General features: G+C 38.2%; 1 protein-coding gene across 3 annotated transcripts in view; it reads right to left on the reverse strand.

The window, feature by feature from the left end:
• LOC134680276 (voltage-dependent calcium channel subunit alpha-2/delta-3) overlaps positions 1-27,070 on the reverse strand; it is a 123,751-nt gene extending 96,681 nt beyond the window's left edge. Inside the window, exon 1 of one of the 3 annotated variants that reach the window (XM_063539372.1) lies at positions 26,351-27,070. In XM_063539372.1, coding sequence (XP_063395442.1) covers positions 26,351-26,448 — 98 coding nt within the window. In that variant the 5' untranslated portion in view covers positions 26,449-27,070. The remainder of the gene's footprint in view (positions 1-26,350) is intronic. The other 2 variants (XM_063539373.1, XM_063539374.1) reach the window with 2 other exon arrangements.
• Between the last annotated feature and the right edge of the window lie 317 nt (positions 27,071-27,387).

The raw sequence follows: 27,387 nt of genomic DNA on the forward strand, positions 1-27,387 counted from the left end.
GTTTACAAAGTACTGAGTGCAAGACAGAGTCAAAGAGCATTGTGCATGTGCATACGTCATTAAGCTGCCGAGTGCAGAAGGGATGCATAGCTTTGCCGCCATTGTCTGCTTGTTAATGTTTAGCAACTGACTCGCAAGTAGGTGAAGTTTTGAGGTAATTAAATTATATGAGATTTTTGTCCAATAATACATACTAATTAGTTGACCGAGCCAAAACTTTCTTTTCTAATATATGTCTTTATTACTTACCAACGGCCCAATTCGAACTTTAAGATACGTCAGTTAATAGATCTAGAAACGATATGGATTAGATATGGCAGTGTCAAAATTGAACAAAAATTTCACTTTTGACACTGACGCATCTAATCCATATCGTTTCTAGATCTATTAATTGACGTATCTTAACTTATCTTATCTTATTAATTGCCTTTCACGCACGTGGCGAGTAGCGCGAGCTACGAACAGTATAACCGACAGTCGGGTTGTTGGCCCTGAATGTGTTAAAGTTCGAATCGGGTACTGCCCAGGTAAGTCGAGAGCATTTATTGCTAAAAAGCATGCAACTTACTTATTTGTCTATTTAAAATGTTCAAGTAAGCTTGGTTTGTTTTATGCTCGTGCCTCCTTTACATGCAACGACGCTATCGCAAATGTAACTGAATCAACTATGTATATTTTTCATAGTTATCACCAGAGCTCGGCAGGGGTGAGCCATTTTGACGTCACTTATGTCAAGTGTAGATATTAATATAGATACACCTTAAAAAGAAAAATTAAAATAAAACTTTATTAATTATATCATTTTATATTATTATCTTTATCTTTATAATTAAACTAAAACGATAATGCCCTATGTACAAATAAACTTTAATAGTAGCATATGGATGGATATACATATTATTTGAAGAGGTTTACTAAAAAAGCTTGCTATAAAATTCATTTGCTTTAATAGCGACGTAAATATCGTAGCGGAAAGGCAGCCTAAATTAAATTATTTGTTTAGTTATTAAATTACACCACATATACTATCGAATGACAAGGCATGTCCATGTTGTGCAAACTCTGAAAACAGCTCACCCCCGCCGAGCTCTGGTTATCACGTTGTTATACTAACGTCAGCTGACTTTAACTATAGAGAGGCCTGCTAAAGTTAGTTCATTAAAGACAGCGGGGAACGATGATATCTCGGTTGCAGCGAGTCGATAACGGTTGTTTTATTAATCAGTGTCGGCGAGCTAGCAGACGGGGCGTCAGACGCGCTGCGCCCTTACGTAAGCCAGCCTCCGTAGTACGCGGACCACCCGCGCCCCCGGCGACCCCTTAAAACCCCTCCCCCGCCCCGCGCCCCGCCCTCCCCAGCTAGATCAATACCGAAGCCGGCGCCTTTGACATGTGACCCGCGTGCCGCTCAGCAAATATTTACGTTGTGGAAACAGATCATAAGTTCTACAGTTCGACTCGACTGTTTGTGCGGCTCGCGTTCGCAAACGTGCGATAAAAACGAATTTAATTGACAATCGTCTGTTTTATGACTAAATTAATTTTGCTTTTTAGGAGCGTAGGCTGAGCTGTCTCATTTAAGTTGACAGCTGTCTTAATTAATTAAAAATTATAAAAGGGTTTGTAACTATAAGGCCCACTTGCACCATTCCACGAACCCGGGGTTAAGCGGTTAAACTGATAACCTGGTGTCAAATTGTATGGCTAACCATGGCAACTCCTGGTTTAACCGGTTAACCCCGGGTTAGTGGAATGATGCAAGTGGGCCTAGACAGAGGGGTGTAGAAGTATAATTAAGAATAGTCGGCGCACATACTCATACCCGGTCAGATGGTCTTATTTACCTAATGGGCGAGTAATGTCGTCGTCTCGTCTACGTCTAATAACAGTCCGGGAGTCGCTGAATCGCTTAAGTCTATCGCCTGCAATTTATGAGTCCACTTATAAACACGTCGCATGCTGATTGGCTGGCGATCTGTCTTAAATTCAACTCTTTACAGCCTAGCCGGTTATTCCTCGGTATCTTGGTTGAAAACCATCTAATCTTAAGATTTTATGTTGCATAAATTTAATTTATTCAATAACAAAACTTATACAAAATATTATTGGATTGAAAGCTTTGAATTTAAGTTATGTAGATTTGTTTCAGTCAAAGTTACTTAGATATTGCATCCGTTTTGTAAAGAAGTCTTCTTAAACTAATTAAGTATTATCAAGATCAAGGAAATTCTGACCACGTTTTAATGGTTTAATTGTAAATTTGTCGTATTTGAATATACATACATTTTTAATATTGTTGTAAATTAAGGGTAACTTGGTTGCAGAGCTCTTTACAGAAATTTTATTGTGTTAGGAGTTCATATAAGAAAAACATAAGTGTTATTTTATTAAAATATAATCATGTTAATTATAATATAATTATTTTTGCCATCATGTGGTGACTCATCCATCATATTGTAGTAAGTAAATGAATGGATCACCCAAAAGTTCTACTTGTTGGTAATGTTGGTATAGCCCTAGTTGGGAGTAAAATCATGTTGAACGTTCCATCTATAGTTTTTATAAAATTAATTGATGTTTAATTTTTAGTGTTTTCTTTTTTAAGGCACTTAATTATTGTATTTTTTTGACTTGTTCAATTATGGATGCATTAAGTACCTACATCTTTATCTGAATTAAATAAAACAAATAGAGCTGATAATTTTTCATCTATCTACAAACTAACATGATGATATATAAAAAATATTGAAAACACTCTGCCGTATTCGAACTTGAAGATATTCACAAGAGACGACACGTACTAGATCCATTCTAGATACGTTATAGTTTAGATATCAACTAGTTCTCTTTTACAGCGCAATTCGGGCAACCAATGTCACTTTTATTTACGTTAGACAGAGTAAGATATCTATAAGATGGGAATTGGATCTCTAAGTCATATCCTGTGGAAATCGTTCAAGAGTATCTCCAGAATCGCGCAAATGTCTGACAGGTTAGATGTTAAACATATCGTTATCGTATCTTGGTGATGTCTAAAACATATCTAATAGATGTCTATTTCAAACTCCGAATCGGGCCCACTGTTACAGATTTTGGAGGGATATCTACTAAAAATGTAATGGCAACCTGCACTAAAAAAATATAGTTTCGTGAAATCGAATACTCCCCAAAGCGGCTAGGATACATTTGTCCGTATTAGTCCGAAGTACTTGGTAGTACAGTCATCAGCAATAGTATCTTACACAACTAGGGCCGCAAAAATATGTGACACTTTCTTATTTGGAGCGCAATAAGAGCGCGTCGTATAATTTTGCGGCCCTAGTTGTGTAAGATACTATTGCTGATGACTGTACCTATGTTGACCGTCAGGAAAAGGGATAACCAGATTTAGGCCATGGTAAACATTCTTTCATTTCATTGCAAACGGAAGTTTTATAAAAGTAAACAAAATTTATAACCGAAATAATTTATTAAAAAGTCCCTTGATGTGTCTTTTTAACCGACTTCCAAATCTCAAAGAAGGAGGTTATCAATACGGTTGTATGTTTTTTTTTATTTTTTTTATTTTTTTTATGTTTGTTACTCCATAACTCCGTCATTACTGGACCGATTTTGAAAATTCTTTTTTTGATTGAATGTATATGCATACAGATTGGTCCCGTTTTTGTCAAAATCCAGTTCTGATGATGGGATCCATGAGGATTCGAGGGAACTCCTCAAATCTTAAAGGCATACACATAGTGATTTTTGGTTTTTTATCAACGAATCAAGCATATACATCCAAAAAAGTGACATTTGATGAAGTGGAACTGCTGATGATGATCAGAACGGAACTCTTCAACGACGCATAGTTCACGGTTGGCGATTTGTCCTCTTCGTCATGTTTGTTAAGCAAGTTAAATTTTTAAGCCACATTTTTGTCAAGCTCGAGTTCTGATGATGGGATCCATGAGGAATCAAGGGAACTCCTCAAATCTTAAAGGCATGCGTATAGAGATTTTTGTATTTACATCAGAAAATCAAGCATTTTCATTAAAAACTGTTGCATTTGATGAAGTGGAACGCTGATGATGATCAGAACAGAACTCTTCAACGACGCATAGTTCACGGTTGGCGATTTGTCCTCTTCGTTATGTTTGTTAAGCAAGTAAGTAAAGTAAAGTAAGTAAATACTCTTTATTGCACCACAAAGAAAAATAAAATAACAGATTTACAGTGTAAATAATGGTAGCAACAGGCGGTCTTATCGCTGTAAGCGATCTCTTCCAGACAACCTTGATTATTTTTTTTGGCAAGTTAAATTTTTAAGCCACATTTTTGTCAAGCTCGAGTTCTGATGATGGGATCCATGAGGAATCAAGGGAACTCCTCAAATCTTAAAGGCATGCGTATAGAGATTTTTGTATTTACATCAGAAAATCAAGCATTTTCATTAAAAACTGTTGCATTTGATGAAGTGGAACTGCTGATGATGATCAGAACAGAACTCTTAAACGACGCATAGTTCACGTTTGGCGATTTTTCCTTTTCGTTATGTTCGTTAAGCAAGTTAAGTTTTTAAGCCATATTTTTGTCAAGCTCGAGTTCTTATGATGCGATCCATAAGGAATCGAGTCCTCAAATATTAAAGGCATACGTATAGATTTTTTTGTATTTTCATCATAAAATCAAGCATTTACATTAAAAACTGTCGCATTTGATGAAGTGGAACTGCTGATGATGACCAGAACAGAACTCTTCAATGACGCATGGTACACGTTTGGTGATTACGTATTTCGATTTTGACTTGGACTGGGACCCGGACTCGGACTCATACCCGGATCCGGTTCGGGCCCGGACCTGGACTCGGATCCGGATTCGGACCCGGACTCGGAACCGGACTCGGACCCGGACTCGGATCCGGACTCGGACCCGGTCTCGGACCCGGACACGGACCCGGACTCTGACCCGGACTCGGACCCGGACTCGGACCCGGACTCGGACCCAGACTCGGACCCGGACTCGGACCCGGACTCGGACCCGGACTCGGACCCGGACTCGGACCCGGACCTTGACCCAGAAAACCACTATGATACCTTAACTAAATAAACAACTATGATTACCTGCCATAAAATGAATGTACCTATGTATAAAGTACGATGATGCCAATCTTACTAGCCCCTCCCGCTTAAACCCCCGTACACCGCACGGCATGCGCCATTAAGTGGGTTAGGTTAGGTTTGAACTGCGATTCTCACAGAACCGAACAAGGATTAGGTTAGGTTAGAACTGCGAGCCTTACAGAAACGAAATGCTACTTGAAAAGTGGGTTTGATTAGGTTCGAACTGCGATCCGCACAGAACCGAACTGCTATCTGAGGAGTGGGTTAGGTTAGGCTAGAACTACGACCCTCATGGCTCCTCTTCACGATGGGCCAACGCCGGCCACTCCAAGGGACGCATTTATGCGTTAGAGGGAGCAAGTGATAGTGCATGGCTGCGTCCCTTGGAGTGGCCGGCGTTGGCCCATCCTGTAGAGGAGCCATTATACAGAAGCGAAATGCTAGTAAAAAAAAAGTGGGTGGTTTTACCTCCTTTTCTACATAGTGTACCATCTACAATAATCTTTCATCGGCCCCCATGGAAGTCGGTTTTTTTTTCTTAAAAATTATTATTCTATTCCAATACTGATCATAATAAAGCGCCAATTTCAAAATACTCCGTTCATAAACTTTGTCCAGCTCCTGAAGTTTAATATTAGAATTTGAAATAGACGTAATAGGCCAGTCATATCGAACATTAATTTCGCAAGCTAACGGCTAGTTCTGATTTTTTAATATGTTGTTAGGATCACTACCAGCATTGTAAATCCAAGTTTGCAGCTTCGAAAGACCTGTGCTAATTTTGCACCACTCAAAAAACCGCGAAATTTTCGTACTTTTTTTGGTATTCTCTATATAAATCCTAAACTATGCATTTTTTATCAAAAAAGGTCTAGGAACTAACTAAAGTTAACTAAAATTGCTACAATTTGAGACTAAAATCAACTTTGTAAGTAAAAAAAAAATAAAAAATAAAAAATCATTTATTCAGGTGAAATAAACCCTATTTTACAGACGTTTTTCTTCTGCCAAACTGCAGAACTCAAACTCAATACTTACCGAGATACCGCTCTGCAAAAATGGGCAATTTTATCCAGTATAGTGAAATTTTAACATTCGGGCAATTTTCGACCCCGAAATCAGAAAAAAATACTTATTTTACGGGTAATTTAATAAAACGATGTTGTAGTTGTAGCAAATGTAATTACCTTTAATATTCAGCAAACAATGATATCGCTTGACTGTGGGTACCGTTTACTCACTAAGCTTAAAAATCCAAAAAGTGGGAAAACTGCATTTTTCGCAAATTTGCTCTGTTTAGTTCTCACAATGGTTTGAGGGTAGTATGAATTATAAATATTTATTAAACATATTTAAAAGGTATCAAAAATAACATTTAGTTAGAGCTGTTCATTTTGAGATAATTCAGTCTAAAAAATAGGCATATCGACGTCGTCTTCAATTTCTTCTGCAATTTGAAGCTTGGCGACGTTGTGACAAGAGACACCGGAGAAAAATTTGCATAACTCTGAGCATTTAAGGCCTGCTGCTTTTATGCAGGTACAGCCGCCTCCGCTACAGCCTGTCTTGTACCCGCAAAATTTCAAAAGGACCGGAGGTGCCACTACTTCACTCGTCATTTTTATTGGAATGAGAATGATGATGTTTGGTCTTTTCCCATCCCCATTGAGTTGCATCGTTTTCCACCCCCAACCACTTCTGAATTTGGCGGTAAGTTCGGTAAGCATGGAATGTTGCACCATCTTCCGTTGGAGGTAAACGGGCCAAGTCAACCTTAGCGAAGGCGGCTGTTTTTATATTTTTTTTGTAGCGTAAGCTATGGAGCATGGAGTGTATTTTTTGTATAGTCTCCTCCATATAAGGACTGTTCATTTTATTAAGCGGACACACAAAAAAGTATAAATTACATTTTTCTAATTCTGGAATCGCTTTATTTAGATAAATATAATAAAAACGGAAACCAACGCAAAACATTTTAATATAAATATAGTATAATATAATAACATCGGTAAGATTTTCGTACTTTTACACGGTTGCGCCGTTCAAGTGCCTGCACATCAATTTTTGACACTTTTTGACAAGTTGTAAACAACATTCGTTTGAATTCTTTCAATGTTTTAGCTTCTCATCTACCCTTTTTTAAGCGCATCTTCACATTGGTCTAGTGCCACTCGATGGAGTGGAGCTCCGGGCAATTAGATGAGTTGACTTGTTTTTGAACGAAATCAATGTTTTTCAAATTCAGTAGCTTCACTTTCTGACCAGCATAGTGGGCACTTGCCAAATCAGGCCGAAATGAAGAGGTGACATTATGCGTCTGATAGACGGAAAGTACTCGTTATTAGATGCATTATTTTCTGTAAATGTCGCAACCAAAGTTCATGTCGCAAAATAGAACAAACTTTTTAAGGCCACAGGAACCAATTGCCTGCCAGACAAGGACTTTCTTCATGAATTGGTCAATTTTCATGTTACTCTCCTCGTCGAATATATGATCTTCTACAACGGCATGGTAGCATCAGGGCCATTGGTAACGTACTACAGCAACATTTTACGCATTTTCCGTTGTCCATTAAAATGCTACGAAATTTATCTTAATGTAAAATGTAGTACAGTTTGACGCTTCTTTTTTTCGATTGCTTTCGCTGCTCTGTAATTCTTTTGTCCATTTTTTTCTTTTTATGGGTCCATTTATTGTACATACTTCTTATATTTTAATCTGTGCCTACTCTAACGCCTGCTATCTTAGGAATTTCGCGAACCGATAAGTAATTTATTGATTTTAACAGCCGCATGACAATACTTTTGTTTCTGGATTGGCCGGGCCGCTTCTGTGCCGGGATTTTGTAAAATCTTCAAGCATATGATGCTCTCCAAATGTTTTAATTATTTTATTTACGTTTAACTTGGAAAATTTGTACATATTTACGATTTTTCGCAGTGAATACTAGCCTGTGCATCTTAATTGCAGAACTAACTTGCTATGTTCCAAATTTGTTCGGTCCTTCGGGAAAAATATTAGACTATTATGGGAACAAATATGTAGCAATTGATAAATAAGGGATTGTTGATTATATTGTTATGAGCTGTACGTCAATTGATTTTAAATTCGCCGATTAAAAGAGGTGTAAGAGTGTCCGCTTAGTAAACTGAACAGTCCTTAAAGCTACTAGGCATTTTGCTCCGGCATCTGCGATGGCTGGGTAGGCTGCATTAGGTTGCAGGAATACTTCAGCAATGGTGATAAGCTCAACGTTCTTCTTAACGGCGCTCCACAGTTTGTTCCTCACATGCCAGAAAAGGGCAGAGGTAGTGTCACACCCAGTGAAGGCGGGGAGAAACAACTCGAATCCTGGAGGAACTTCCAAATCTCCGCGATTAAATGAAGTTGAAGAATATTGTATGGGCCAGAGTCACCACTGCCACTTTTGACGTACCCTGCAACGATATTCCTCACGGAGTTGTTACGATGCCATATCACCTTGTGCAGTAAGAAACACCCATCTACCACAACAATCATGTCGGCTCCTACTGAGATGCTTTGAGGTAGCGGAGTGAAAGCTGAGTCGAACAACGAACCCTCTTCTGTGAACAATGCCGTGGGGGGTGGAGCTAACTAAGCAGAGCAAATTTGCGAAAAAAGCAGTTTTCCCATTTTTTGGACTTTTAAGATTTGTGTGTAAACGGTATCTGGAACCAAAGGACTTCAAAACGCTACCCATGAGCTCCATCATCCGACACATGGATATGGTGGGAAAAGCTCTTGAGTAGTTCACGGATTTTCTCTAGGGGGTAATTGCACAAAAAATCCCTATGGGTCGAAGTGTATCCAAGTGTAGCAAGGGTCCCCGAATACAATAAGATAAGATAAACGGTATGGTCTAGAGATGTCGTTCTGTGCTTCAATTAAAGGTAGGGGAGACCGAGGAGAGTTGTGACAGAGGAGAGTTGAGACATCGTAATTTTTTTGGAATCTATTAACTAGAAACTAGGTCGCAATAGCGAGCGTTTGTTAGTTCAAGTTACGAGCTAACAAACTCACACTGTTGCGACCTAGTTTCTAGTTAATAGATTCCAAAAAATCGACAATGTCACAACTCTCCTGTCACAACTGACCTCGGTCTCCCCTAATTACATTTTCTAGAACATCGTTTTATTATTTTAACCGTAAAATGAGTATTTTCCCTGATTTCGGGGTCGAGATTAGAACAAATCTTAAAATTTCGCTATACTGGATAAAATTGCCCATTTTTGCAGAGCAGTATCTCGGTAAGTATTGAACTCACAGAATTGATTCTGGTCTTAAATTGTAGCAATTTTAGTTAACTTTAGTTTGTTCATAGAAGTTTTTGGTAAAAAATGAATAGTTTAGGAGCTATATTGAGAATACTAAAAAAAGTATGAAAATTTCGCGGTTTTTCGAGTGGTGCAAAGTTAGCACACGTCTTTCGAAGCTGCAAACTTGGATTTACAATGCTGGTAGTGATCCTAACAACATATTAAAAAATCAGAACTAGCCGCTAGCTTGCGAATTTAGCAATTTTTTGTGTTAAATATGACTGGCCTATAAGTACCAACTAAATTAAATTATACAAATACAAATACAAAATCCTTTATTTCTTTTAAATACACGTGGCCATGGTTTAGGGGATGGAGCCGCCCGGTAAGCAAATAATTGCCTGTGTTGGGAGGCACCGCTCTTCCCTAGGTTAACAACAAACTTTTTATCTAAACATAAATACCTAAAAATATAATTTCTAAAACTAAAATAACAACAATGACCATTTTTAGCTTACACGTTATATGCTTATAATTAGGTGTTAAATTTTAACAGATTTATTTTATTGTAAGTAGCTTAAATATAATAATGAATGTAAATGCATGTAAAACGCTCGCGCGTGTGCGTGTGTGGGTGTGTGTGTGTGTGTGTGTGTGTGTGTGTGTGTGTGTGTGTGTGTGTGTGTGTGTGTGTGTGTGTGTGTGTGTGTGTGTGTGTGTGTGTGTGTGTGTATGACAGAGACTATTCTGTCCGATTGCCATTGCTTATTTGTGTTATTTAGTATTCTAAAATTAGTAGTTTTTCCGTTTCCTCATATGATTTCGTTTTTAGCCACTGAGTAAGGAGCGTTTTGCAATCTCGGTGTGACTTTGAGTGGATGTCTAATTCTTTATTTATTTTATTATATAAATAGGCAGACTTTGCGTTCTGTCATCAAATTTATTAACCGAAGCGTAGCGTAGGTCTACGTTTTGACTCGGGCATTTTGCTTTTGTATGTCCGGATGTTCTCCTCTTAGTCATATGCCTTATGGGAATATAGTTCAGAGCCGGAAACCGCTACCAACTTTTAGTATGTTGTTGGGCATGGCATTGGGTCTCCAAAACTGCCGGGAGACGGCGGCGCCGGCCATCTACTTCAGCGGAATGACGTCATCAAAATGACTCCCGTTTCGTTGCGAATATTGCATACTGCACCCAAACTATGTATAGCACATACACGTGTGGGGTATTAAATGAAAGCCAGTTAAATATTCTATATTTCATTTATACAGTGTGTACCAAAATATACAGCCGTTTAAGAGCCATTTGCAAAAGAATCAAAATGATGTAAAAAAATATTCAATTATTTTGGTTTTACAACCAAACCAAAAGTCGGACATTAAAGCAATGTACTACAAAATTAAAGACGACGTCTGACGTCATACGTTGATATCAATCAAGTCAAAATTGGGCCAAATATGTGGAAATTATGCATCAAAATGTAGATATTTGCCCATACAAATGCATAAAAGTTAAAAAAATCCAAATTGGTCATTTTCAGGATAATCCGCATAAGCTTCAAGTATGTTATTAGCAATATGACCTGGATTCTAAAACTGCCGGGAGACCATCTCTGTTGTTCCTCAGTTACAAATAATGACGTCATACAAATAATCACTGCCGAATTTCGTAAAATGTAAATTATAGCTATACCACGAGTCTCACATACACGTGAGTTACATGTAATGAAAGGTTATTAAATTTAGTATGATTCACCTAAACATTGTTTGTAAAAAAATTTTACGGTTTAAGAGCTAGAAACAAAGAAATACCACTTTTTATGGAAAAAGTAGATGTATATCAATTTTATAGCTAAACTAAAATCGTCAATAAAACGTTGCATATAACATTTAAAAAACCAGTTATTCAACTATACATCACAGTTTAAATTTTACATTTCTGATAAAAACTGTGGAAGTTGTGGAAAAAAAACTAAAGCGCGCCAACAATTCTACATTAATGCGCTCATATTATGCAAAGAATAGTTCTAATTATCGAGTATTAAATGAATGAACATTACATAAAATACATGAAAATGACATTTTCGAATGGAACCATAATTAAAAAAATAATAATTTACTTGATAAGTAAGCAAAATACTGTTTCTTTAAGTACATAATCTCCTCCTTTCAAAGTCGGTTAAAATGTGGTTTTTGTGACCTGGGCTACAAAGACAAATAAATTGACACCTCATTTATCAAAATCAGTTCAGTTGTTTCATGTAAAAAATACATAATTACATACGTAGACAGCAGTTCCTGCTGTAGTCGCGGTAAATATTAATATCAAATAGACTCTTATTGTCATGGCCTAACGCTACATTATTAGAGAAATGTAAAGTTACATGCCAGTAAGTAGGTACATGCCTAATACAAAATGCCTTATCGAGGTAAATGCCATATCAGTTCACTTAATGCGATACATAATTATATATTTAAGCCTCGATTAGCCTTATACATACATACATCACTGGCTCAGTGACCCAAAGCAAAGAGGATCTTGGCCTCTGACACAAAAGAGCGTCACTCTGCCCTATTCTGCGCCACTTCGCGCTAGTTGGGTATTCTTATAAAAGTGGAATCTTGAGTGGTGCAAGGGTTTCAAGGCTGAGCTGAGAAGGCTGGCAGAATTTTCCCTCTGATACTCCGAAATACAGGTCACCCCTCTGGTCATTCGAAGCCTCCATAAGGCATCTTGCTAACTCATCGAGGCGACGCCCGCTAGGCCTGCTAACATCTACGGCCTGAGTGTTTCAACGTTAGATGCCAAGCCACGCCAGGCCATAATAGTAAAGGTCTAATTATTGAATTTTAATTTTTTGTCCGACTACGGCAGAATTTGCTATCTATGCTATGCGTGCATGTGTAGGTACCGTTTGCATGAAACTACTGAACTGATTTTGATAAATGAGGTGTCAATTTATTTGTCTTTGTAGCCCAGGTCACAAAAACCACATTTTAACCGACTTTGAAAGGAGGAGATTATGTACTTAAAGAAACAGTATTTTGCTTACTTATCAAGTAAATTATTATTTTTTTAATTATGGTTCCATTCGAAAATGTCATTTTCATGTATTTTATGTAATGTTCATTCATTTAATACTCGATAATTAGAACTATTCTTTGCATAATATGAGCGCATTAATGTAGAATTGTTGGCGCGCTTTAGTTTTTTTTCCACAACTTCCACAGTTTTTATCAGAAATGTAAAATTTAAACTGTGATGTATAGTTGAATAACTGGTTTTTTAAATGTTATATGCAACGTTTTATTGACGATTTTAGTTTAGCTATAAAATTGATATACATCTACTTTTTCCATAAAAAGTGGTATTTCTTTGTTTCTAGCTCTTAAACCGTAAAATTTTTTTACAAACAATGTTTAGGTGAATCATACTAAATTTAATAACCTTTCATTACATGTAACTCACGTGTATGTGAGACTCGTGGTATAGCTATAATTTACATTTTACGAAATTCGGCAGTGATTATTTGTATGACGTCATTATTTGTAACTGAGGAACAACAGAGATGGTCTCCCGGCAGTTTTAGAATCCAGGTCATATTGCTAATAACATACTAGAAGCTTATGCGGATTATCCTGAAAATGACCAATTTGGATTTTTTTAACTTTTATGCATTTGTATGGGCAAATATCTACATTTTGATGCATAATTTCCAAATATTTGGTCCAATTTTGATTTTATTGATATCAGTGTATGGCTTGAGACGTCGTCTTTAATGTTGTAGTACATTGCTTTATCGTCCGACTTTTGGTTTGGTTGTAAAACCCAAATAATCGAATATTTTTTTACGTAATTTTAATTATTTTGTAAATTTCTCTTAAACTGTTGCATATTTTGATACACTTTGATAAACAAAATATAGTTTATTTAATTGGCTTTCATTTAATACCCCACACGTGTATGTGCTATACATAGTTTGGGTGCAGTATGCAATATTCGCAACGAAGCGGGAGTCATTTTGATGACGTCATTCCGCTGAAGTAGATGGCCGGCGCCGCCGTCTCCCGGCAGTTTTGGAGACCCAATGCCATGCCCAACAACATACTAAAAGTTGGTAGCGGTTTCCGGCTCTGAACTATCTCTGCGATCGTTTCCCATAAGGCATGGCACTATCTACAGGTCGCAATTCTTAACCGATTCTCGTGAAATTTTGTAAACGAATTCTATGATTCGATAATATTTTATTTAGAGCCGGTTTTTGGATTTTTTTAAATGGAATAGTTGTGTCAGCTCGCGCTTAAACAAATAGTTGTATCGGTATCATAAGAGTGTATTCTATTTGAGACGTCTTTACAGATTAAATGGCCAAAAATTCAGAAAATTTATTTCGCTGGTTTTGGAGGTATTAAGATATTTTAGTTTGTATGTCCGGATGTTCTTCTCTACAGGTCGCAATTATTAACCGATTCTCCAATTTTGTAACCGAATTCTATGTGTCGATAAAAAAATTTGTCGAGCCGGTTTTCGGAAATTTTCCAAAATGGAAGAGTTGTGATAGCTCGCGCTTAAACAAATAGTCGTTACGGTATCATAAGAGTATCATCGGAAATTTTATTTCACTGGTTTTGGAGGTATTAAGATATTTAGTTTTTACTTGAGAATGTGTAGCTAAATTTCGTCACCAAATTAACTATCATGGTGTATTTTGCAAACGTTCGCTTTTTTTGTTTGCACAGAAGGTCTGGGTTCGATCCCGACATGCTGGGATATAACTTTTAGTATTTTTTTACACTTTTCGTATTGTTTTTTTTTATTTAGGTACTATATTGTCATCGTGTCCAATAAGATATACTCGCGAGGTCTACAGCTTACAGAGCCACTAGTTATTAAGGTAAGTAAATAAAAGTATGCAGACATTAAATTTATCTTGGTAGGTTTAATTTTAAAATGTCTATGAGAGACGTTCGATGTACCCAGTAATATACTAAGAAGGTGTCAGGTCGCCAGGTCAGCGACCTTTTTGTGGAAGTTACGGCCTGATTCGAGTTTTAAGATAATAAGGCTAATAGATCAAAAACGACAATCGAATGTCATCTTACTGATCGAAAATAGAACACAATACATGTCTAAAGTGCCGTATGTGGGAAATATATAGCGTAACGTTAGCAATTTAACCAGTTCACCCCGGGTTAGTGGGATGGTGCAAGTGGCGCTTACCCTGGTAAAGGGTTAAATCCTATTCAATTGGAATATAATTGCATTTATTAGATTCATTCAATTATCAAAAAGATTCTTAGGAAGCTGCAGATACAGTGTATTGGATTCACAGGGTACTATTATAGTTGCGTGTGAAATACCTACAGGCCTCGGCGCGTAGTGGCACGTGGTGCTACAGGTGTACGACTGTACGTAGCAATCAGATATAGTGCTACGAGGAGCTAATGCTAGTAAACGGCCCGATTCCAACTTAAACAGCCGTATTCGAACAATGAGATACGTCAAATACTAGATATTGAAACGATATGTATTGGATATGTCAGTGTCAAACAAGTGTCAAAAGTGACGTTTTTGTTTGAAGAATCGTCAATTTTGACACTCGTTTGACACTGAAATATCTAATCCATATCGTTTCTAGATCTATGAATTAACGTATCTTAAAGTTAGAATCGGGCCGTAAGATACCTTAAATATTACAACTACATTTACTCTATCCCCCTTATTCGTAAAACTTAGAGAAATATAAGTAAGGAAACAGTGGTAACTCCATACATTCGCTTTCTTAACAAATCGCGAGCTATTTCGTAGTCGACATCTAGCGTCAAATAGCGGGATTTATCAGTACCTACTGCTAGTCGCCAATAGATGTCGCGAAGAACTAAAAGTCTAATCCTCTTCAATTTTCAGCTAATATTATAACCGGATTAACCAGAACTCTATTTTCAACTCATTCTATTTGTAATATTAGTTGTAAATTGTATTACCACAATGCACATTCATTTAAAAGATTTACATATCATGCATGCCCGATTTTGTCGGGTAGTCTTTAAATTTGTTATAGAAAATCAATTTGACCCCAAGCAGTGGGTTTTAATTGGCGGGAGGCTGTATGCTTCCCACGTTGTGGCGTTATGTGGGATGCGTGGGTTCGTTCTCCAATCTGATGCATTAATTAACTTTGACCTTTTAATTTTGATGAGGTGTACCGTGAAAACCTGGTTCAGGATTAATCAAAGTTCTTTGGGAAAATGTGGGTTTTTAATTAAATTATGGAGTAACAAACATAAAAAAAATAAAAAATAAAAACATACAACCGAATTGATAACCTCCTTCTTTGAGATTTGGAAGTCGGTTAAAAATAAAGAATGTCTTGTCTATCCGAACACTTGACACACACACACTTCAGTTTTGTTTACTTATCTTCCTAAAGCCCAGCCATACAAATGAAAAATCCAGAATTTGTCACTAAAATTAGAACCTAAAGTGCAGGGAATAGAGTTGATTTTGGTTTTGTTTGAAAATTGAACGAATCACATACGCGACCCTGTTCCAATTGAATATGATTTTATTTTTATCGAACTGACTAAGTACTATAGGTAGGACCTTTGGCCTTAGGAGGCTATGCCTATTTTCACATATCATACAGCTGTGTCTGATAGTTGCGAAATTGGAGCTTGATAAAAATACAAACACAAATCACTGATTTCCATTAAGAGGAAACGGGACGGCCGTTTCTCCATGCAAACGAAGTCCTTATTTTCCTCTCTGAATATTGACATTATGGAATATTTTTACATAATTAGATGTACATATTAACCATAGCCACAGAATAAGTAATAGTATTATCATACAGAACGGACACGCACCGCCCCGCCCCGACTCGGATTACCTCGCCCCGCGACTGAGTTTTGACGGACTCCTGACGTACGCTCAGTTCGGCTAGCGACGCCGCGACGCGATGACGCAACGTTCAAAATGCCGGTGTATTGTGCGATGTACGAGTAGTACGGATACCTACTTATTGTAGAAATGAATAATAATATAGTTTTCCAAAGAGACGAAATATGTATCACTAAATAAGGCTATACTTTTGCGTAAAAATAATAATATCATATGAATTAAACCCGTTCGTTGAATTTGTGAATGTTAAGCCAACATTAAATATTTAAAGTACCTAAGGTAACTAGACCTTCTACACAGATATTCCTCGTAAATGTTTTATTTTTAGTTTAACACTCTTTTCACAAAAAAGAACTTGTTGGTCGCGGGACATTCGCGTTTGATTTTTAATTTAATTTTAAGAATTTAAGAAATAATTATGTAAGTATGTTATATAAAATAATCAATAGGCATCAACAATAAGGTACATTTAATAATGGCGTGTTGAAAGTCCAAGTACGTGCAGGACTATAAACTGACAAAGCCATTCAACAATTGGAGCGAAATAAAACATAAACCTATATTTTGTTAAACATAAACCTATATTTTGTTTTTTACGTATTTCGGTCGAATTATGCAACGCAGCGGGCCGCTCGTCGTGTCTTTCGGCCGGCCTCGGCAAACCTCGGCTTCGCCTTCCCCGCCGCGCGCCGCACGAGTCAGCCCTAAGCCACTTACTCACACAATGACACGTGTACAGACGTGCCGTGCACACATATAAACGCAAATGATTTTCGATGTATGGCGTGTCCGCCCTGTGCCATAGCTACACCCCTACGTTTGACGTTTTTTAGATTTTTTGATTATTATAAAAATAACCGATAAAAACTCATTTCATACAAATTTTATAATGGTATATTAAAATAGTGCTTACTCATAATTTTACCAGCAGTAGGTGCATAATTAATGAGCGCAGCACTAATGCCACTGACAGCAGACATCTGCAAAATACTGCAAACATCTGACTGTTACTGCAATTTATTTAGGTATCATGCTTCCACTGCATGTAATTATGTGGCTCAAGAAATGCAAAAGCAACGATCTAAAAAATAGTTCTATCGTTTTTTACGCTCTCCTAGACCATAATTAAAAATACTATGCATTACAAATACACTTTGCAATTAAGTTCTCGTTTGAGAAATCCTTTTCTTGTTCATTTGCGCTCGTTCGCCTGGTATCTCGCACCCTCTTTCGCGAATTATTGTAGTGCAATTCTCTTTTATCCGACGCCTTTTACTTTGCGTTTCTCGGCAAGTGTTTTTCGCGAGGCTCTCAGCAATAGGGCTAAGGGCCCGATTCGGACTTTGAAATAGACATCTATTAGATATCTTTTAGACATCACCAAGATACGATAACGATATGTTTAAGATCTAACCTGTCAAATTTGGCTTTTGCGCGATTCTGGAGATACTCTTGAACGATTTCCACAGGATATGACTTAGAGATCCAATTCACATCTAGTAGATATCTTACTCTATATAACCTAAAAGTGACATTGGTTGCCCGAATTGCGCTGCAAAAGAGAACTAGTCGATATCTAAACTATAACGTATCTAGAATGGATCTAGTACGTGTCGTCTCTTGTGAATATCTTGAAGTTCGAATACGGCAGTAATAAGGAACTTTTTCTCTCATCGCCGGTTAGCCGAACAGAACAGTCATTTATCACGGATTGATCCATCCACGGAACACTCGACTGTCACTGGTGAACTTTTTCGTTTAGCAAATCGCGGCGTTCAGACGCCGTCGCGTCATTACCGAAATTCATCTTCTTAGAGGGAGGGGGGTGAGGGGACCTGTAATTGGCTGTCAGTAAGCTGCTTAGCGGCGAGGACGGAGCCTGGCCTCGCCATGGGGGCACGTCGATTGTTCGACGGCATCATAAAGGCGACAATTAATCGTGTCGGCACAACACGCCGCTAGTCACGGCATTGTTTCAATACTAACTGACAACGTAAACACACGTCAAACACATGTACGGAGCGGCAAGGTGGCCACAATCATCTGAACACGCCTCTATTGTCAGGGCGTTAGAGTGCGTGTTCAGATATTGTGAACGCCTTGGCCGCTCCGATATATCTGATGGCGACTGTACATAACAAACATAAATAAAACCCGGTGTTTTATAAGTTGTTCGGAGCTGTAAAATTTTGCGTTTAACTGACAGGCTGATATCGTCCGGCGAACTGGCCCCAATTTCACATCGGTGACACGTGCGACAATTGTGAAACATCACTGTTGCTGACGTCACAGGCATCCATGGGCTACGTTTACCGCTTACCATCGCGCGGGCCGTATTCCTGTTTGCCACCATCATTGTATTATTAAAAAAAAAACTTTATTTTGACGGAAAAAAACAGATATTTCTCTTGCTAAGTTTATGACAATTGTCACAAGAAACACGATAATTGTCACGAAATTCCGACATATAACCTCATTTCCTGTCAAGAATTACCTACAATTCTTCTAAATCTTAACAATTGTCAGAAACTTCGCAAGACAAATATCTGTTTTTTTTTCTGATATAATAAAGTTTTTTTTAATAATACAATGATGGTGGCAAACAGGAATACGGCCCGCCCGATGGTAAGTGGTAATTGTAGCCCATGGATGCCTGTGACGTCAGCAACAGTGATGTTTTACAATTGTCGCACCTGTCACCGAAGAAATTCATCATCATCATCATCAGGCTATATTAGTCCCCTGCCAGACATAGCCCTCCCCTAAAGAGCGCCAAAGCGCCCTGTCTTCAGCTTGCCGCATCCAGCATCTGCCTGCAGTCTTTCGCAGATCGTCATCCCACCTGGTCGGAGGGCGTCCTACATTACGTTTGCCGAGTCGCGGTCTCCACTCAAGAACACGTTTAGGTACCCCAGCGGTTGTCGGTTCTTCGTGAGATATGGCCAGCCCACTGCCACTTCAGCTTGCTAATTATTTCTACTGAAATTTGAATTCCATGTAAAATTCAGCCTGGTAATCAGTGGACCCCTTAAATAGTTAACTCCTGTGTGGTGTATGGACACACATTAATCCAACCTTGGGTACGTAACATTAACAAAATATAATCTTACTATTTAAGAGAAAAATACACACTGCCGTATTCGAACTTCAAGATATTCACAAGAGACGACACGTACAAGATCCATTCTAGATACGTTATAGTTTAGATATCAACTAGTTCTCTTTTGCAGTGCAATTCGGGCAACCAATGTCACTTTTACGTTAGATAGAGTAAGATATCTATTATATGTGAATTGGATTTCTAACTCATATCCTGTGGAAATCGTTCAAGAGTATCTCCAGAGTCGCGTAAATATCAAATTTGACAGGCATATCGTTATCGTATCTTGGTGATGTCGAAAAGATATCTAATAGATATCTATTTCAAAATCTGAATCGCGAAATTACATGAAGAGGCAGCCACCACTGTGTAGCGTAAATCAACTTTTTAGTGTCACTCGTTGCTATGGTTACGGTTAGTTGTCAAGAAGAAACAATTAACTATTATAATCTTGATTTTATGTTGTATAAAAAAGTTGATTCACTCACTGGCGCCAACCGCCATAAGGTACATTTACCCATGAGACGTCACATATCTTTACTATTTCATATCTAGTCACTCGTGCGCCGTTTATCTTGTCACTCGTTGCCATGGTTACGGCCGCCGGGTCACTATTAATTAAAACCCTGGTATTTAAAATAATCAAACATACATTTTATGGCTATTGTAAGCTCTTTCCACAATGGTTACTTACACTTCTTTTAACAAACTGTGTCACTGACACTTAATGTCCCATGGACAACGAGACAGAAAAACAATAGTTACCAAAAATACCTATCCAATATTTCCTTTCTTGCATTCTTTTTATTATTCATTACATATGTAATAAAAAATCGAGTTAAAGATATTTTGCTATTCTCAAAAGACGTTTCACTTCATGAGGTACTTACCTACATGCCATGCAATATTTTGTGCCCGTGAGCATTGAATTTATACTTAAATTATTTACATATATGACAACCAAATTCACAAAGACATTAGAGGGTAATTATTAACGTCAAAGTTACTTTTGCCAGGCGTGGCTCACTCCACGATTTCGTCGCTTTGCTACAGGTAGTTAAAACTCATCAAACTCCGCGCGTGGCGCTGTCGCCACCTAGCGGCCATATCTGTGCTGATCGTGACAGACGCGTTTTGTTAGAGAGTGAGTCTTCTGTACCTAGTACTATTATTTATTCTGTGCTTTTGTCCCTAATCGATGATTAATAAAAATTGGAGTTTACGTAGGTGTAGGAGGGCACTGAACTTTCCGTGTACATAATTGCGTCCCATTTTTATCGCGTGTCACTATTGAGGTTGCAGTGGGCTTCTAGTTGCTTTGAAAGCCATCAAAAGTCATTTCCATGGATTAAAACAGACGAAACTACTAAGGTAAACGTACTAGTGCTCGACATGCTAATGCCCAATAGGTGACACCTCTATTAACAATGACTTAAGTTTCAAGATGACATGTACCGCGTCGAACACCAGTACGTTTACCTTATCCATTTATTTAATTTTTAATTAAAAGTCGTCCTATGAACGAGACTTATTAAAATAAGTAATAAATAAAATTACAAATTGTATCAAGGTTAAAAGGAGAAGTAAAATTAAATTTGCGAGGAAAAATATGCCAGTATATTAATAGGCCAGTCAAATTCGATTTTTTCAATAGTTAATTCCCAGCAAGCTGAAAATCGTCTTAATACTTTCATTTGCTTCTAAATTAGTGTAATCCGATTGATCCATTCCAGGAGTTGTGGAATTTTTTTTGCTATTTTCAGTTTTTTGCTTATAGCTCAAAAACGGTACGACTGACGGAAAATTTGCTCTGATCGTGATAAAAATTGACATCTGAGGATCCGAAAGATAATATAAATTAAATATGAATTTATAGTCAAAGATTGTAAAAAATGGCCGCCACTTTGAATGTCTTTTTTGTATAGTGTCTAATCCACCACAACCTTGCTGGTAGTGACATCATTGTAATTGTTGGTGGGTTCCTTCTACATTTTTGTCAATCCAAGGTAAAATGTATCTCCCAAGGCTCCCAAAATTTATCCTCCTCTTCCAAGACCCCATCAATGCGCACACTAGCGCCACTGCTAAAGAATCGTGATGATTATTTAAATTTACCGACTGGTATTTAAAAAAGGGGCCTCTACGTACTGTCAATCTATGCGTCTAAAGTTAAAACGTCCGTTTTTGTTTCGAGTTCCTAGATCGTCGAAGTCAGCGACATAAAAACTAGTTTGATGTATTCAAAAGGTACTTGACTACACCATACAGTACGCAGCGGTCCCATTTTTAAAGTACCTGTCGATAATTTAAATAAACACGATTATTTAGCAGTGGCGCTAGTGTGCACGTTGAAAACACTTGACCAGGGGTGTCTCACTCCGCGATTTCGTCGCTTTGCTACAGCTAGCTAAAAGTACATCCGTTCGGCCCCAATTTTGGGGTTTGCCATAAGCCGCGCGTGGCGCTGTCGCCACCTAGCGGCCATATCTGTGCTGATCGTAACATACGCGTTTTGTTAGAGAGTGAGTCTTCTGTACTTAGTACTATTATTTATTCTGTGACTTGACATTGAACGACACGACCTTGATATAGTGCATCTTAAGGGCGAGCGGGTTGCCTAATCAGTCTAATCACCCGAGTATCCTCTCGCACTGATTAGCTTATGCGATCGTATTTTATTTCTATCATATTTCTGATATCTAAATATGGCTGTACTAATGTTTGTTATGGGGTTGGTATTATTTAACGCCGATAATGTGGGATGGCGTGACTTACATAGCGTAAGGTTAATTAGCTGTCATTAGCCTCGTAAACTAACAGTAACGGTCGTAATCGACATATATCTAAATAGACCCCACCTATACAAGCGACCTCTAAGGTTGCCAAAGTACTCCAACAGTGTTAGTCCACAAGATAATGCCGTTTTTGATACATGATTGTTTAAATACATAATAAGCAATTAAGCACGATTTGAAGTCTACACTAGAGGCCGATTCTAGTGTAATAATTTGTTATTGTTTTGATACTACACGCAGTATATCTCGCGCGCGCATCTAGTAAGTGCGAGCGAAATGCCTAATGATACGACTTCATGTCGAGCGTACGCGAAAACCAACCAGCGTGAGCGCTTGTCAAAGTCATATCAGAACAAAACCAAAACATGAAACTATTCTTAGCACATAAGCGAAATAATTAAATATGCTGAAAACTAATTTTATCAATACGAGACTTTATTATTAGGGTAAGTATTAAGTAAAGAGAAAAATACTACATAGTTAAGTATGATTTATTTGGTATTCGTCAATTCAGTACCCTTATAATGAGTTTACCGCAGCCGTGGTCACTAAGCAACTTCGTAACCTCATGCACCGCAAGGCAGTGCATTTCGCCTTTGTGCTTACGATATTAGTGTTATACAAATGTAGTCAAAAGGAGCACCTCTGCAAAAGGATTCCATCATCATTTGCCATATAATTAAGTAACCACCAGGGACTAATGTAAGTTCGCCTATTAATGTCCATTTTGATAAAATTTGGCTCCTTAGTTTGTCCCATAATGGCCACAATATATGTCTGTGATCGCCCCCCACCGGTTGCTCCAATAAAGGCACTAAATGATGCACGGTAGCCTTACGATAATGGTCAGTGGCTTAATGGAGTGTTCATATTTATAATATTTGGGCGATCAAGCACGCTACGGACAGGACCAAGGAATAATCGAACTTTAGTTTTGTTCGGCACCAACACCACAGAATAAATAATAGTACTAAGTACAGAAGACTCACTCTCTAACAAAACGCGTCTGTTACGATCAGCACAGATATGGCCGCTAGGTGGCGACAGCGCCACGCGCGGCTTATGGCAAACCCCAAAATTGGGGCCGAACGGATGTACTTTTAGCTACCTGTAGCAAAGCGACGAAATCGCGGAGTGAGACACGCCTGCCAACACACCTGTACAGTCACCTGCAATAATATGTTACACAACGAAGGCCGCAAAAATATCTGACACGGTCTTATTTGTAGAGCCATCAGAGCGTGTCACACATATTTTTGCGGCCTTTGAAGAATAAAATATTTTACAGATTATTGCAGGTGTCACAAACATTCCTGGTAGATACCTACTTACTCGTATTATATATGTGTCGAGTGTCCACACATATAGGTACCTAATATAATTAAGGTTTAAGTGGTGGTGTGATTTGCCTTTTGCATGGAGCCTCGGGAAAATAAGTCTAATCTGTCTAATTAAGAACTAAGTCTAGCTAAGTACATCAAGTTTACGCCCTACAGTAGGTATACTCGTTGTAAAGCCCGTCACAGACGGAGCGTTAATATATCGGCAGATATGGTAAGATACCGACAGATATCTTAGAGTATCACTAAGTACCACACACGCCAACGACTACAAAATATATATCGCTCTCTGTCTAGCACCTACATTGTGAGAGAGGCGAAATATATGTATCAAAATATATCGTAATATATCTTCGCTATAACATCGTAAGGTATCTTAAGATGCCGTGCGATAAGATACCAAAATATATATTATATTACAGCTCATATGAGGACTCTGTCAAATAACTCAAATAGTACCTACGTAAAAGATATCGTAAGATGCCGTAGCTTACGGTATCTGCCGATATATTATCGCTCCGTCTGTGACAGGCTTTAATTTCATTATAAATTCTTTAGATCGCCTTTGAGAACGCGACTAAACCATAATGGCATAAGTAGGTATATATGTACCTACATCTACAAATATCTATAAGAGTTAATACCGGTATGGTAAGAAGGGTTATCATCAATGTTTTCATTATTTTTAGGTTATCTGAAATTCTTTATATATTTCATAGTAGTAAGTAGTAGTAGTCAGTGTGGAAAGATAAGTCGGGCCCTGGAGGGAAACTACCTTAAATCTTTAAGTTGGCTCATTTTACATAAAGGAGACATTACTTTATTTTTAAAAACAAACAAAACTGCATTTAAAGATTTTTCTTTTTTTTCTTCAATTTGGCTTGTCTAAAATAACCTTGAGTACTAAATATTAGATTTTATGGATATTTTATACGACAGACGAGTGTAAGACCTAATGTTTCTTGGAGAAATGTTATCATTAACATTAACTGTACCGACTAGTAGAATAAAATTGCGAGTGTTTATTTTTTTGGAATTTTTAGTCGGTTCGAGTCCCGGGCGAGGCAAGCGAGATTTAGAAAATCTTTGATGTACCTAGTTGTATCTATAGCAAACAACATAATGTCTACAAATATGCAACATGTACTAGTATATCTGCCTAAAGTTCTTATAACTTACATATAAGAATTTACTTATAATACATAGATTCTGCATAGATTAGTTAAATTCCGATGTGCCTGCAGTCTTAGGTAGGTATGTATATGTATACCTACCTACTTAGTCAAATCTCAGGCCTGGCTGGTTGTCTCACGGCTCGATTCGGAAAATGAATTAGATTTCTACTAGACTTCAACAAGTTACGATATGGATAATTTAAAGATATTTGTAAGATAGATATGTCAAATTTGACGTTTCCGCGATTCTGGAGGACCTCTTGAACGATTTCGACAAGTTATGTTATGACTTAGATATGCAAGTCACATCTAGTCGATATCTAATGTAGATCTAGTTGATCTCTAAATCGTCTCTAGATCTTGTGATTATCTCGAAATCCGAATAGGCCTGTTAGACAGAATATAAAATGATTAACATGTAAGTATCTACAGTATACCTTCGTATTTCAGGCTTTGAATAGTTAATCCTAATAAAATGGACAGTCAAATCCCTAAATTATTTTGGCCTTTATAAAAACCATTGATTGTAAAATTGTCTCACTTAGGTACCTACTTAGCATTTATCCCACTTGTTTGGTTCTCTTATAATCCCACTGCATTTAGAAATTACTATGGAGATGAAAATCGTAATATTTAATGACCTATTCTTGATTTAAGTTTAGTTTAGATACAGAACAGTGCGTATAAAATATTATTAGCTCCTTCGATATCACGGGCCTATAATCCCGGTTTTTTGATAGGCTTGCGTGGGGACACAGATCCAACACGTAGAGCCCCTTGGAGAGCTTTAATGTCATGTAGAACACCTGCTGGAACCCGTTCACAGGTGCAACAATAGACACCCATGAACCGGTCTCAGCAGGCATTGGGACTATTGTAGCAAAAGTGAATAGTATACCGGTCTATCGATTGAAGTTTGGGTGGACTATGAGACTGGGCTATTGTAAAGAGTTCGGACACCTGCCATAACAATGCTAACACACGTTATCGAGGCAGGTGGTGACTTGCCGCTGACTAGATGGGCCCCTGAAACTGCCGTCGTGAAGACGACCAGGGGCATCATCGGTGTGAGCGGCTCAGGGGTGTCGAGAGGTGTGCGCCGCTTTCTATCCAGTGGCTGTTACCAGCCACTGTGCCAACTCGCGTCTTATGCATCTTTCACTTCCACCCCTGGAGCATATAGCTCTAGCGACTCCATTATTAGTATTATTATGCTTACACACTTGCTTATACATAAATAAATATACCTAATTAATAGGTAAATATTAGCTTAGTCAACCTACGGTAACCTACTTAATAAATTCGATATCTAGAAAAAAATCAATTAAAAGGAATTTAAATAAACCTTTGCAAGTAAACTAAGCTTCGTCTGCCATCCATTTTAGGGTGGATATCTGTATTATCCTTCAATAAACTGTTTCCTTTGCGTGTTAAGCAATCTAGTGTTAATCTCAATGAACAGATTCTCAAATACATAAGTAGTTAAAGGTGTTACGTTTTTAATTACAAGCGTGTAGATTTTTAAATATTGCCTGAAATTAAAAAAAAATACAATTGCATTTAAGGCACTTGTTTGATAACTCTACATACCTTCTTTAGACGAATTTGAGAATATGTCTCTATGAGTCTAATTAAATAATGAATCTAAGTATCTTACTCATTGTGGGGTATGTCCTCTAACTGGTTTGCAAGCGCGGCGACCGCTAGCAGAGGCATGAACAGCGCCAGAGGCGACATGCTGCCTCTCAGCGCCATCGCACTCCCCACATCACAGGCACCAGAACCACACAGCACTCCCGCTCACATCTAACACGATCGCACTACACTCCTCTGGTGTCAGAGCCGGTATGTTTGTGAGTAAAATCGAGTGTGTAAAATATCAGGTTAGGTCGGACCGAGACGGTGGTGCGGGCGAGCCGCGGGCGAGGACAAACGTGCCGCGCGGGAAGCTTGCCGGCAGCGCGCCGCCGCGCCGGCCGCCCCCGCCGCCGTCCGCGCCCCGCAGCCGCAGTGGCGTTGCGCGCCGATCATACGCCCAATAACACAGCCTACTACTTATTATTGAGATTTATTTGTTCAGAGGGTAGATGGTCAGCGACCGGAGCGGCCCTCGGTTGTGGTAATCAGCTTAATTGATCCTGAAACACCTGTAAGTTGGGAGTTAAATTTTAGCGGAGCATAGAGGGTCGTGGCCGCGGCAGGGTCGGGAGCAGTGTGGTCGCCGCAGCAGCAGCGCTCGTGCTCGCCGGAACGCACATGCGTGGGCACGCCGCCAGGAAATCCTTTATTGATTCCCGCGCTCCCGTTTTCTAAGGAATGTCGCAGACGGTGTTGCCGCCAAAACCCGCCCGTCATTATATTCCGCACTGAGCTGATCACGCGCTATGTACCTAATTTGTTTTTCCTTCATTTGAATAGTCTTTAACAACATCGATCATGTTGTAGGCCATACATAAGAAATAAAGTTATAAGAATAGGTACTTTCTAGTAAATTACAAAGTAATTGCTAACCAGACGCTAATTAAAAAAAATTGATAATATTTTAACTTAAGTACAAATGCATTACTTTTAACTTAATGAGGTTACGGCTCACAACTAAAACCATCATGGTAATAAATCCATGATATTTCTTCAGGCTAGCTGAAGAAACCTATCTTAGATAGGTACCTAGCAGAGATGGGCATTTCGTAATTG

Source organism: Cydia fagiglandana, chromosome 3 (assembly GCF_963556715.1).
Source record: "Cydia fagiglandana chromosome 3, ilCydFagi1.1, whole genome shotgun sequence".
Taxonomy (NCBI): Eukaryota; Metazoa; Arthropoda; class Insecta; order Lepidoptera; family Tortricidae; genus Cydia; species Cydia fagiglandana.